A 13,096-nucleotide genomic window follows, 5' to 3' on the forward strand; every position below is an offset into this window, starting at 1 on the left:
ATCGAAACATCAGTTTTCAAAGCACTGTAAGGCCCTTCCCAATACTCACATTCTTCATTCTGCTTTTAGTATAGAGCAAGCTTGTTTGCTTCTTTTCTTCTCCCCGTTCCTCCTCAGGAAGCCACAAAAGCTGAATTCTTCAATGCATGCTCTTGGAGAGAAAATTAGCTGTTATAAATAACTACTAGCCTAGAAGTTCATTTTTATCAGGTTACATTTTATTTGCTTCAGTTGAACACCATTATTTACAGACACAAGTTAATAAAACACATCACAAAACAATAAAATTTCAACAGTTAATATTTATAGGTGCATAGTTCATGCTCAGTTACTTTTTTATATATATAATACATACACATTTACATAAAGCTTTCACAATAAGTCTTTTCTGCACAGAAATAATAGTCATAGGAAACAAATAAAAATCGTATCATAAACAATATCAAATTACTGACAGCCTATCAACAAAACATGTACAGAGTTAGAAATAAGCAGTAGACACTTAGGTGTTTTTATTTAGTATTTTGTTTTTAACTTTTAAAAGTGAAGCCACAATATCCACAGCACAACAATGACCCCGCCAACCAGCTTTCATTTCAGCAGGAGGGAAATGCTGAAACAAGGTGGATGCAGTCACAGATACTCCAATCATTGCTGATGGAAGACTTCAAAATACACTGTAAAAACTGTAAAAAAATTTTACGACTGGGCACATTGGAACTCAGCACTTGTACAGGATGGGACGTCTTTGTTAGTAGATTTCAGGAGATATAAAGGAAGAAAAGATTTCTCATGCTTCAGGTTCATAATCTTGATACTCTTCCTATGAAGGAGAGCAGAAATCAGTGCTACTATTATAGATAAATACATCCTAACATATATCTTAACTTTTACTGATTGTCCTAGTCACAATGGATGCAGCGAAAAAATAAGGATTTTTGTGTGATGAGAATCTTGTCTTGTATTTACTGTTTTGTCCCATTTTCCAGATACTCTATTTGACAAAGTGTGGTGTTAACAGGAGAATAAGCTTTTACAGGGGTTAACATACCATTCACAGTTATCACAAAGACAGCAATGAATTTCTGACTAATTCCCAGGAGGCATAATGATGTAGGGAAGAAAGGGAAAACAACAACAACAAAATATTTGTTTAAAAATAATATAATAAATAATAATAAAATTACCTACGCTATTCTTTATCCTTTTTTTTTAAATTTTATTTAATTTTATTTTTTTTAAATCCCATTCATGTTGGAAACAAGCTGCTATGTTTAAGCTGGGATCCAGCAAAAGAGTTGGACATGTTCTTCAATGATGAAGATCATTGAAAAATTTGAGAGCTCTGAATGAAAATTTGAGAGCATGTAACTGGGCTCTTCAGTCTGCTTATGGTGAATTAAATGAGCCTCTTTTTGAATGATCAGGAGTGCAAACTGTTTTACAAAGGCCCACTGCAAAACACTTCATTCCTTATGTGGTTTACTGAAACAATAGAGGCAGTTAAATTGTATATCTGTGCTGATCTGTTAACATACATTTTTTCAGGCTCATTGTTTATGTGACTATGGGACTTGATTCAGCTCACTCAGAACTACAGAATGATCTCTTCTGGTCCCCATTGACATTGCCAGAATTTCTGGAGACAGCCCATGTTAACTCACTTAGGACAGGAGAAGAACTTTTGAACAGCACACCAGGTGCTGCACATACTCTGGAAACCTGAATAGCAATCAAAGATCAGGTGCCCTTTTAAGTCTTTTACTGGATCAAGTTCTAGATGTCTAACACCTCTGGTTTTCAGCCTGATTATCTGCACTACTGTAAAACTGCCACTCCAAATGCCAATGCATCATAGTATCATATATTGTTGAAAAGTTTCAGAAAGCATAATCAGGATTAGCGCAAAACCTTCAATAATTTACTCCTATAATCGCATTAAGCTGTAAGTGTAATAACTATGTTTTACAAAGCATGATGCAAAGAAATATATTATATGTCCAACCTATTAAAAGAATCTATGGCGAGGTAGAAGTTTCTCTCCACATTTTGTATCAAAGATGAGAAGAAGTTACTGCTGATTACTCAAAAAGTGAAGCATGCATGTTTTGAAACAAAGATAGTATTTTCTCATTAAACTTCAAGAAATTGATTTTTTTTTTCCCCAGCACTGTACTTCAGAGAGATTTTGGCCAGAGACTTATTTCTCCTTTGACCCTGCAGATCATAGTACCAGCCTGTGCCACACTTAGGCAACTCCAGCTTTCAGTACCCTATCTTTGCCTTTCTCCTATGGGCACGAACAGCAAATACCACAACAGATTTACCTCTGGAGGCATTTCATAAGCCTCGTTCTCGGGATCCACGGGAATATCAGTATTATTCACCACCCCTTCCTGCAGGAAACCTTCTTCATTCTACATTTAAAACAGGGAGAGAAAGAGAAAAAGTGTCAGATCAACTTCCTACCCTCTCATGTATTGCAAAGCACGTCTTTCCTCCCCACACAGTGGATACTGACTATAAAGGCATGCAGAAGTAAGAGGAGGCCAAAAGGAATTGGACAGTATCAAGACATGGAAATGAAACAGTAATTCTGCTATGTATTTTGTTATAGGCAGATAATTCACCCTCCTACCCCTTTATTCACTTTTACAGTTTCTACCTTTCTCATATTATATTTCAAAGTGGCCAAAGGAGGAAGAACAACTATAACTTACTGTATGTTGGTTTTTTTTCCCCCCTACAGTTTTACTACCTAATGATATTGGGAAACATTTTTCCCTTAACGAGTCATATTTTCATATCCTTTATTATGCTGAGTAGCACCTTACTCTGTGCAGTATATTTATGACATGACACTGCGTAACACACAACTTCTTACACTCTTCTCTAGAGATCTGTTATTGACCATTAAAGAAGCACTTCCAATGCCCCCTCCCACCCACCTCCTGTAGCAGTTATTAATGCAGAAGGTCACGGAGAAGAAATAAAAGTGTTACCAGAAAAAAGACTGCCGGAATTAGTCCTAGAAAATTGATATGAAAACCAGAAGATTATCTCAGTGGAACTATTTTGACTATACTGATTTATAGCAGTTGCCAATCTAGACAGAAGTGTACTAGAAAAACCCTAACAAACTCAGGAAGAAATTCACTGAAAAAAACAGTCCTGAGGCTAGTATTGTGGAAAGGAATACAAAATTAAGTCTGTCACAAACAAGACTAATGAGGTAATTCTTCAAAGTTTACAATTTATAGGATAGTTCCACTAAATTGAATTTAGAATGTAGATAAAAATGAATGAAAGAGCAGTTAAATTGGAAGCTCACCTCTGCCAGTTTAACAGAAGATACAAAGTAATACGCAAAAGAAGTGGCATTAAAATTTACCTTAACACAGTATTTGTCATGCTCCCATGATGATTCCTGATGACTATCTTAATTTTATGACAGATGAAGGGCATTGAGTGAGCACCACATACTGAAGAAATAATACCTTCATTGGGAAAACTGGATTTAAGACTTTTTCTTCCCTCTGACAAACAACTATTTGGAATGAACGAGGGAAGATAAATAAAAAGGTGCACGCATTAATCTACAATGTTAAACATGTAGCTCAGCACTGGAAATCAGTTCCCAGTGCTCCTTAGCAAGTGTGGTGGTTGGGCAGAAATATTTGGAACGAATTCCTAGTATATGCAGACATACAGCACATGTGAACTTGATTAACTATCTTCATTGCATTTCTGTAGGTGGACAAATTCATAAAGTGCTACAAGACCTCAAGGATACACTGAGATTGATGAAGTAAAGGCAAAACAAAATTTCAGATTGAATTTGAAAATGCTTAGCACACAACCAAAATTTTGCTAACATTATAACTGAATTCAATTAATTTCTTTGCTCTTTTTGATACTTCCTGATCTTTATCCTTTACTTTAGTCTTCTTTCTTTTATTAACTTCTTCATATGAGCATTTTGTACATCATAGTCATAACATGTATTCAGTAGTACCAATAACTCTACAACGTTAAAATTCTGCAAACACAGGAAAAAGGAGATAAGCCTTGGAAACCTCAATTTCAGACATTCAGTATCAAATACCTTTTATTTCTCACATTGTCCACACTTTAGATACAATTTTTAAATCATTACTATTCTTTCACAATTTTATACTCTCACACAGCATTTAGCACTGACTTTCACACTTACTCTGCTCCCTCTTTCACCATTTTCCCTCAGGGATCAGCAGAAGTGTAAAGGCTATTTACTGCATTCCAGGCTCTCTGGTGTGACCAGCTGTCCTCAGTCATACTCAATTCTTAGCTTGCTACATCTTTCCATACAGCAATAGTGACTTTTTCTACCAGAAATCCTGCTCTTCCTCAGTTTGGCCGTATCTTTTCTTTGGCTCCCTTGCCTGTACATTCACATCTTTAACCCTCATCTTCTAGGCACATTATGGGCAGAATTAATTTCTATTACGTGAATTCTTCTCTCATGCTCTTATTTCATACTACTATTATAAGAGTGACCAGCATCAGTTAGCAGCTCTACTGACTGATTTTGCTATCTGAGAAAAGTTACAACGGGATATGTCTGTTTTCTTGGCAAGAGAAGCACACGGTCTTTTGGTGAAATTCTCATATATACCCAAGCATAAAATGATTATATTTAGAGCAAGTCACCGGTGTAACATAAAAGGTCCAGTATGAAGACATTCCTTGCTCCTAAGTGGGATCAGGCGTCATTTTTCATATGGAGGTAAGCAGAATAGTTTGTGCAGAGCCAATGCATGGTATTCTGCCCAGCTCCCACCACACGTGCCTGCTATAAAGCAGCATGCTTTTTTTTTGTGTCTGAGTACTGCTATTTAGCACAGACAACATGGATAAATTCCACAACTGAAAAGACACAGATAAACACAGATAGAGTTGCTAATACCTTTCTTTAGCCCTGTGTTTTCTGGAATTAATTATTCTGGATGCTCAACATGACATGCAGCTTTTCAAGCATAAAACTATCAGAAAATAACAGGACTACTTACAGTTCTACCCTGGTTTATCAACATGCTCAAACTCCTGAGATTATTTGATGTCCAATATTTAATTACCATATTTTTAAAGCATATTTTTAATAGTAATTCATGCCTGGTTACTTCTCTGGGAAGTAGACTCAACCCCTACCAACTTTGACTGAAATAGCTAAATTGTGTGTGAGAGATGCATTTGCTTTAAAGCTCCCTCATCTGACACATCAGATCTAAGGGCCTTCAGCTCCTTTCTGCTCTCACTCTTTTATTCCAAAACACCATTCAATTTCTGCTCTCTATCATCAAAGAACAGCTTTGGCTAACAATTGGTGCATCTAGTGGAAGTGTGTCCCAAATCCTCCCAGTGGCTGCACAAGGAAGAATAAAATGTAGTTGAATGTTATCTGCAGCAGGAAGACACACAGCAAGTGAAACTGCCAGCACGGCTAGTAATGACAAAGCAAAAAATTTGCCAGCAGAATTTCAAAGTAGAGTTTTAACGCTCATATGCTGCCTGTTTTTAGGAACCTCTGAACTACCCATCAGGGTTATAGAGACACAACGATTAAAAGAGGCAGAATTTATCTTCCCAACTTCCTTTATCAAATTCCAATGGTAAGTTCAGGATGAGGAATTATGTATGGCTTCGGATAGAAGAACCAGTAGCACTAATAATATATAGAGATCACAACATCAGTATTTTTCAAATTCATAAACCATACCAAACCAACAAGGGAACTCTGCCTAGTAATGTCTTGTCACCTTTGTAACCCAAGCACTACCTCTCATCTTGATGTCACTGCAGTTCAGATGAGAATGCTGTTACTAAAGGTCACATCTGCTATATTTAACTATATAGCACAGGTGGCCACATCAGTTTTAATGGCTGCTCTCTCTGCTTCTCGTGTATTTTCTCTAAAGTTAGGACATCATAAAAAATAAACAACCTCCCCCAGTAACATAGAGCTGCTTACGGTACACCTTATATCATTACTTATTTCCTTTAAAACAAAGAAATGCAATTTGACTTTCTTGTGATCAATACTTTCGTGTCTCAATCTAATTATAGAAGATGAAAGCCACCTTACAGAACAATGTTCATCTTATTATGAATTTTTTTTTCTTGAAGCTGCCACTTGTCTTTTATAAACCATACAGAAGAGCAACTCCAGAGGGAAAGCTTTTAGTAGAAAATGTGAGAAGCTCAACATTAAGCTTCTATGAGGTGAAATCAATTTTTAAATTGGGAATTTGAACTTTTGGCAGGCATGGTATTAAAAGAATAGTGAGGTGAATGCCTGCTTGTCCCCCTGAGGCCTCCCTGAAGAATAAGCAGGTGCCTGTCTGTATCTTGTTTTGAAATAAAGAAGCTTTGGGAGAGACTTGTACTTCAGCATCCCCCAATCTTCTGCTCTCAAATCTGGAATCGTATAACTTAGGAATTCTTCCCTTGACAAAGCTTTGTGATTATCAATCTTAGATAGCCCAAGGCCTACATGCCATCAGGCAGCCTCGCCAGCCCTCATTCACTGTCTACAGGAACGATGGGCTCTCTCTCAAATCTTGCTGTTCTCAAGCAACTTAACATCACTTTGTAAATGAAAGGGAGAGAGCAGCATGCCAGGTAAAATTGTATACCTGCATGAACCTGAACACCAGTTCTAAACTGAAGAACAGATACAACTGCTATACAAAAGCAGTAAAAGTAAGATACGAAAGATACGAAAAGTAAGATACTCCTAATGATCGACTCCTCCCTCACTATAGGGGCAAGCCCTGATAAGCTGTGTACATGACAGTGCTAACTGACCCACATTTGCAATACAATATTAAGCCAGCATTAAGAAAGCCTCCCCTTTCTTTTTATAAGCCAGGAAATAGTAAACAAAAGGGTTTCTCTTATTTCATTGCCTTTTGTTAAAATTATACCCTCTTTTCCTTCACCCTCATAACAGTGTTGTGGTAGAAGTGGAAAAATTGTCTAAGATTGTCTACACTTGGAAAACAAATCAAGTGGTCTTACTCATACTTCAACGGTTTAGGCAGCACCAGGTAGCAAAATGGTAACATTTGGTCTTCTCAGTGATGTGTCTTTGAATGCTAAGTTAGTTTCATCACAAATAAATAAAATATTTTATCTCAAGCCACAGTCAAAAGCAATTTTAAATGGAAGCAGCATAACTATAACCTAATCTAGCTCTACCACTGAAGTTAAAATTCCCCTTTGAAAAAGAAATCAGTTATATTTTTTCTTTTCCACCAAACGTCAGATTATTTTAGGGGCTGGATACTGGAGCTAAGTGAACCAGTAACTGCTGTTTCCATTTGATAACTTATCTTTTACAGCTATTTTGACCATAAAGCCCAACTTACCTGAAGGGTGAAAAATCGTTTAACAAAATAGCAAATACCAAACAACGTGCATAAGAAAGAGATGTTAAAATTCATTTGCTTTCTTAGTCCTAATGTATTCATTGTGTGAAGCTGATGGGTCATAACTGAGTTGTCAGTTCAGTTTAGGATGCCCTAAAGCCCCTGCCCGTGGGCTACAACAGCCGATGCTGCACATGGCTGGAAGCCCCAGCTGTGAATGACAGAGCACTAGAGGCAGTCTGGTGATTTTATTCCACTGACAGCAGGACACGGAGAGCAAACCACTGCAATGCCTAGAAAGAAATAAATGCTTTTAATTATCCCTATGCTAAACACCCAGGTGAAGAAAATGTGGTGAAAGCACCATGCTTGCATGCAGCCTGAGTGTGAAGGAATCTATCTGTCCCAGTGCATCACTCAGAATACTAATAGTGAAAAGGGGCTGCTACTGTCCTCCTTAAGCAGACAATGTGAGTGAAGAAGAGATGTTCAATTAAACACACAAATGTCAGAGCAATAGCCTGAGTCCAGTGTTTTCATGCTCTTCAGTTGGGAATGACAAATAAGTGAAAACAGTAAAGACTGAGGCCTATAGAGAGAAGAAAAAACGTGATGACTCCCTAAATGTAGTTACATGTCCATTGTGATGTCTACAAGTGAGTGTAAACACCATTTACAAAAGTTGATGAACTGCTGCAAAATCCTAAAATCAAATTTCAATACAACACAAGATGTGTATATTTTATTTCTTCCTCTTAAAATCCACCATTTAAAAAGGTGGGGCTGAGCTCATTTCAGAATACAACAGGAATATTTTTGTGAGCAATCAAACTTCGTAAAACCCTTCGTGTTTTGCATTAACGAAACTCATAAAGTTACCAGGTTAGAAGTGTTGATATTTTGTAACTTGCTAAGAAATGTCTGTGGTTGACAAGGCAGGAGCTGCCCAACATCCAGGTCAGACAAGCAAGTTGACACCCATTCAAAAGTGACAGCCAGTGCATTAGTTACATATGACTTCAAATAACCAGTTGTGTGGGGCTGACTCAGCGTGCTATTAGTAATGCATGCAAATGCATCCAGAACACACAACACTCCCAGCTTTACACACAGCTTTATCCTCTTCAGCCTTGGAACATTCAGAATTCAACTGAAAACATTAAGAGTCCTCAGTGAAAACTGCACTGCTAGGGAAAGAAAAAGCTAGACTTCCTTTTTTAGTAGCAGGAACATTGACTAGCTAAATATCAGATCTGGGGGCATAGTGCACAGCTGTGGAAAAGCCCCAAACTCTCAGAATGACTGGGGTCACTCTGGCCTCATGACAGCTGCACAGAGTTCAGAGCTCTCAGCAATATCATTGAAGTGAAGGCTGAGAGGAACAAACATCAGATTTTTCCACTTCCTTAAAAACCCACATATTCACATTCTTAGTGCCACTGTTTCAAGCCTTTTTTACTTTAATAACAGAGAGAAAGATTAGAGGCTGTGAGAAGAGCCTTGCTGACTTCTGTTCCTCTCCATGCAAAACAGCTCAGCTCGCTACTAGTATCATGATCTCCCCAAAATGAACTCAGACAGAGATGCCTGCACTCTCCTCAGAGCCCTGTGGGACCGAGGCTGCTTTGCATCCCTGCTTGCACAGTAAGAAGACAGAAATCCCCGAGGCTTTACTGAATGGAAATGGGGGACTGGTATTTTGGGAAAGAGCCAACTTGCACTCATCTTTGCAATGAGAAGAAAAAAGTGTGGGGCTGAAATACAGAAGAGTCAGCTAAGCTCAATGGCTAGAGAAATACCCAATGAAAACAACTGTTTGAAGCCAGAAAGAGAAAACAGAGAAATGAATTGAAGCCGAAATCAAAACAAATCGTCAAACTGAACTATTTTTTCACCTGAGTCAGTATAATTTTCCTTGCGGATATCAGATAACTTTATTTTACTAAAGGCTTTGCTGTGTCACACTTGACATTCTCCTGAACATAGAGAAGCATAGGTCAATAAAAACATTTTAGAGTGATTGTAAGTAGCTGTGTTGATGACAGACACTCAAGCAGATAATTCCCAAAATGGAAGTCTCTATCATGTATAATTTCACAGACACCCTGTGTTCAATAACACTAACACACTCATTAAGGATTTGGAAGAAATACTGAAGTCTGTACTTATTGTATGCTTGCTCTTCAGCATTAAAGTGGGACAATAAACATCCTAAATTTATTTTAGCAATCTTACTACAATTCAGAATTATCTGGACAAAATTGAACAAGTGACTGAAATAGTTAAGATGCAGCTCAACGTGTTAAGATGCTGCACTTATGTACTCACCAAATCAAAGGAGAGCAAACTGTGCACAGAAAAGAATTATGAAGTCAAAGAATAACATTAGCCAACAATGTCATGTAATTGCAAGAAGGGCAGACCATTCTCTCAAGTCTTAACAAGGCCTGGGGGGTAACTGGTTTGGACAATTACGAGCATGCCTCCTGAATACAGATTGCAGGCTATACTATGCATGTTAAGAAAGATGTTGGGAGATCTCAAAGGGGAACAGCAGGAATGATCATGTCCTAGAATAGGGAGGAAAGATGAAAGGACCTGTCAGGAGAACTGAAGTGAAGTAGGCTCGTATAATCCTAAAATAATCATGTTAATTAGAAGTGTTTAAGAGGTCGGTGTGCTATAGGAGCTCTATGGGATTAGCTAAACCCATCTGACCCCTACTGCAGTGGGGGATTCTCTGATCTGTATGAATTTATCAGGAATGACCTCCAAGTGTGGCACCTGAGCTCTGTCTTCATTAAATAGAACTAGAACATAATACTAAATAATATTGATTGATCACATTAACTAAAGCAATGACTTTGCAGTCAGCATAGAAACGAGCAACTATGTTCAGATGTGTCTCTGTCAGAATTTATTTAATGTTGGTAAAGATTATTTAAAAGAGCATAGTCCCAGTCTATGCTTCAAAGTTATACTTTACTTAAGACCACTTAAAGATCATGATCGCATTCCAAAATCCCATAAATTTTTAGTGCAGATAAATTCCACAAGTAATTGTACAAGTTCCTCAAGTACACACTCTTTTTACTAAGAGAATAAATTAAATGAGGAAAATAAGTTCATTTTAAAAAGGTTTCTACCTCATACAAATATTATTATAATAAATAATATTAGTATTATCTAAAAGAAAAATCTCTGAAACGTAATTGTTTATCTACAAAAAGTCCCCTGTACAGAGCTGCAGGACCAGCAATCCTCTAGCACTGCGAACAACACTAGCTCTGACTGTTACATGTTGCCAAGCACACAGTATACGTTTCAATTCTGTATCACATACATTTTGTATGAGTGTTTTCACTGAGCAATTACAGTAACATGCACCGAATGAACTTTGTAGGTCCCCTTCAACTGAAACTATTCCATTCTTTGTTGCATTTCTAAACCTCATATTAAAAAAATGCAAATTAAAATAAGTATAAATGCACACACACAGGCATACACACAAGCATGTATGCGCTTACGAGAAGAGATAAATAAAATCCCATTTGCTTTTCACCTGATCAGATCTTTCCAAAACACAAAATATTATAAATGCAGGATCAAATGCTGATATGCTTATGCATGTCATGTGGTACCTTATTTCAGATAAAGTCCCACTGAAATGGAATATGAGGAAATGGTGAAATGAGGAACATAGGTGTAATGTCTGGGTCATCACAAATCTCTGAGTGGAGTTCCCTCTCATCCAAGCTGACTTTAGAATTCTGCAATACCTGTGTAAGAACAGTCACATCAGTCTCTTTACAGCTAATATGGACAGACAGGCAGTTTTAGGGCATAGGATGGAACAGATCTCCACCCAGGTGTCCACTCTGGAAGGAGCACCTTGGATCTCGCAGGAACCTGTTTTGAAACAGAACATATCTAAGGAAAGAGGAAGAGGGCTCCACGAAAGATGGAAAGAGGATAGGGTATGAATAGGTAAGCAAATGCAACCAGCATTGGCTCATTTGCTGTTAACTCTCTAGCAGGCTGAGAGGAGAGCTAATGACAGCATGGTGATGTTCAAATGTTTCGTAACTCATTCACAGGATGTGCTGCTGCTGAATCAGTAGCCTTAGGTACTTAGCCTCTCAGGTATCTTCAGTGAGTATATTCTTTAAAGGGTTCCTTCAGCTCCAATGTACAGCATCACTTTACCTAGCTGGAAAATTCTAAAATGCTTCCTCTAAGACAGAAACCAGCAATTGCCCTGAGAAACACCAGCAACAATTATTTTAACTATAAAGATTTTAGGAGCATTTACTACAACTGCAATCTATTCAACAGCAGATCAAACATTACAAGTGACTACAGAATTGGCCTGCGTTTTAAAATTTATATTCCTCAAAAATTTAGCTTCATCTGAAATTAAGCATACAACTATTCAGAGCTTTCACTTGCATTGGGAAAGATTACTTCTCAGCTCACTGGCACAAAACACAAACAAACTAAACTCTTATTTGTTTCCTGTAAAAGTACGAACAATTCACTTATATAAGTGGAAAGTATTATTTAATAAATCTTACTTAGAAAACCATACAAGATGAGCAGAGTCCTAAAGGACTGGATCCTAAATACACAGTAATTGAGTACTCGTGCTTTCTTTTTCTCTTCCTTAGACTTTGTTATTATCTTTGTTTTTTCTTTTGGCTTAGATAAAAGAAAGATCAGATTGAATTCTCCTGTCTTACAGACTGTATGAGAATGGAATTCAAGGTAAAAATGACCTTTCCCAGACTAAATTTTTCTCTTACCAATGTCAGTATAAGCCTGGTCACACCTGTACCTCTGGAGAATAACCTGTCTTTATTAACATATTTTCAGACATCATCTGCACTTCCAAAAGTGATACATACCATAGAAGTCTTTACTACTACCCCATATATAGAATAACCCCATATATAGAATATCTTCATAGTGCAAGTTTGGAAGGGTCTTCAGGAGGTTTCTAGGTCCAATCTCTGCTTCAAGTAGGTTCAACTTTATTTAAATCACTCCCAACTGATGTCTGGGAAAGCTTCTTGTGACGGAAATTCCGTGGCATGATCATGATTGGTTCCTGCACTCAATTGCTGTTACCAGTAGTGTTTTACCTGGTGCCTAAACTCAACCTCCTTTGCATCCATTCCTGGTCCTACTGCCAGTATTTCTAGTACTATTTCCACTGAACACAATCCCCTCTCTCTTTTAGCAGTTGTTTGATACAAGACAGACTGTCCTGATGTCATCCGAAATTCAGGAATAAAGTCACTAATTCCAGTGTGGTGTTACTAAGTAGGCAGTCATTACTTATGATGTTGGATGCTTGAGGGGATATCTTTGCCCTAACTATGCACACCTTGAACAAAAGACCTTCAGCTTATATATATTACTTGTATTACATATGCAAAAGGTTTCCCTGGTGAGTACCTACATACTCAATACTCTCTCCCAAAATCATTAACATAGGGTCTCACCTCCTTGCATATGTTCAGTCATTTGGGAAGGGGGTCTCAAACTCTCAGAGATGAAGTAAGCTGTCATCTTCCTCACGACCGCAAACTGCCCTCCTCTTGTTTTTTTCCAAGTTGGCAGTTTTAGAGTGATATACTGGAGAGGGCACCCACACTGACCTAGATAACAACGACATACTGGGCTTCTCA

General features: G+C 37.7%; 1 protein-coding gene across 2 annotated transcripts in view; it reads right to left on the bottom strand.

Annotated features, from left to right (window-relative positions):
• Window positions 1–224: 224 nt before the first annotated feature.
• The window catches only part of SNCA (synuclein alpha), a 64,849-nt gene continuing 51,977 nt past the window's right edge, over window positions 225–13,096 (bottom strand). Inside the window, exons 6-7 of one of the 2 annotated variants that reach the window (XM_090138796.1) lie at window positions 2,328–2,417; window positions 225–823 (exon numbers count right to left, since the gene is read on the bottom strand). In XM_090138796.1, the coding sequence (XP_089994922.1) occupies window positions 791–823; window positions 2,328–2,417 (123 nt within the window). In that variant the 3' untranslated portion in view covers window positions 225–790. The remainder of the gene's footprint in view (window positions 824–2,327; window positions 2,418–13,096) is intronic. The other variant, XM_031607543.2, reaches the window with a different exon arrangement.

The sequence above is a fragment of the Phasianus colchicus genome, chromosome 4, assembly GCF_987193195.1.
Source record: "Phasianus colchicus chromosome 4, bPhaCol1.hap1.1, whole genome shotgun sequence".
In the NCBI taxonomy this organism is placed as follows: Eukaryota; Metazoa; Chordata; class Aves; order Galliformes; family Phasianidae; genus Phasianus; species Phasianus colchicus.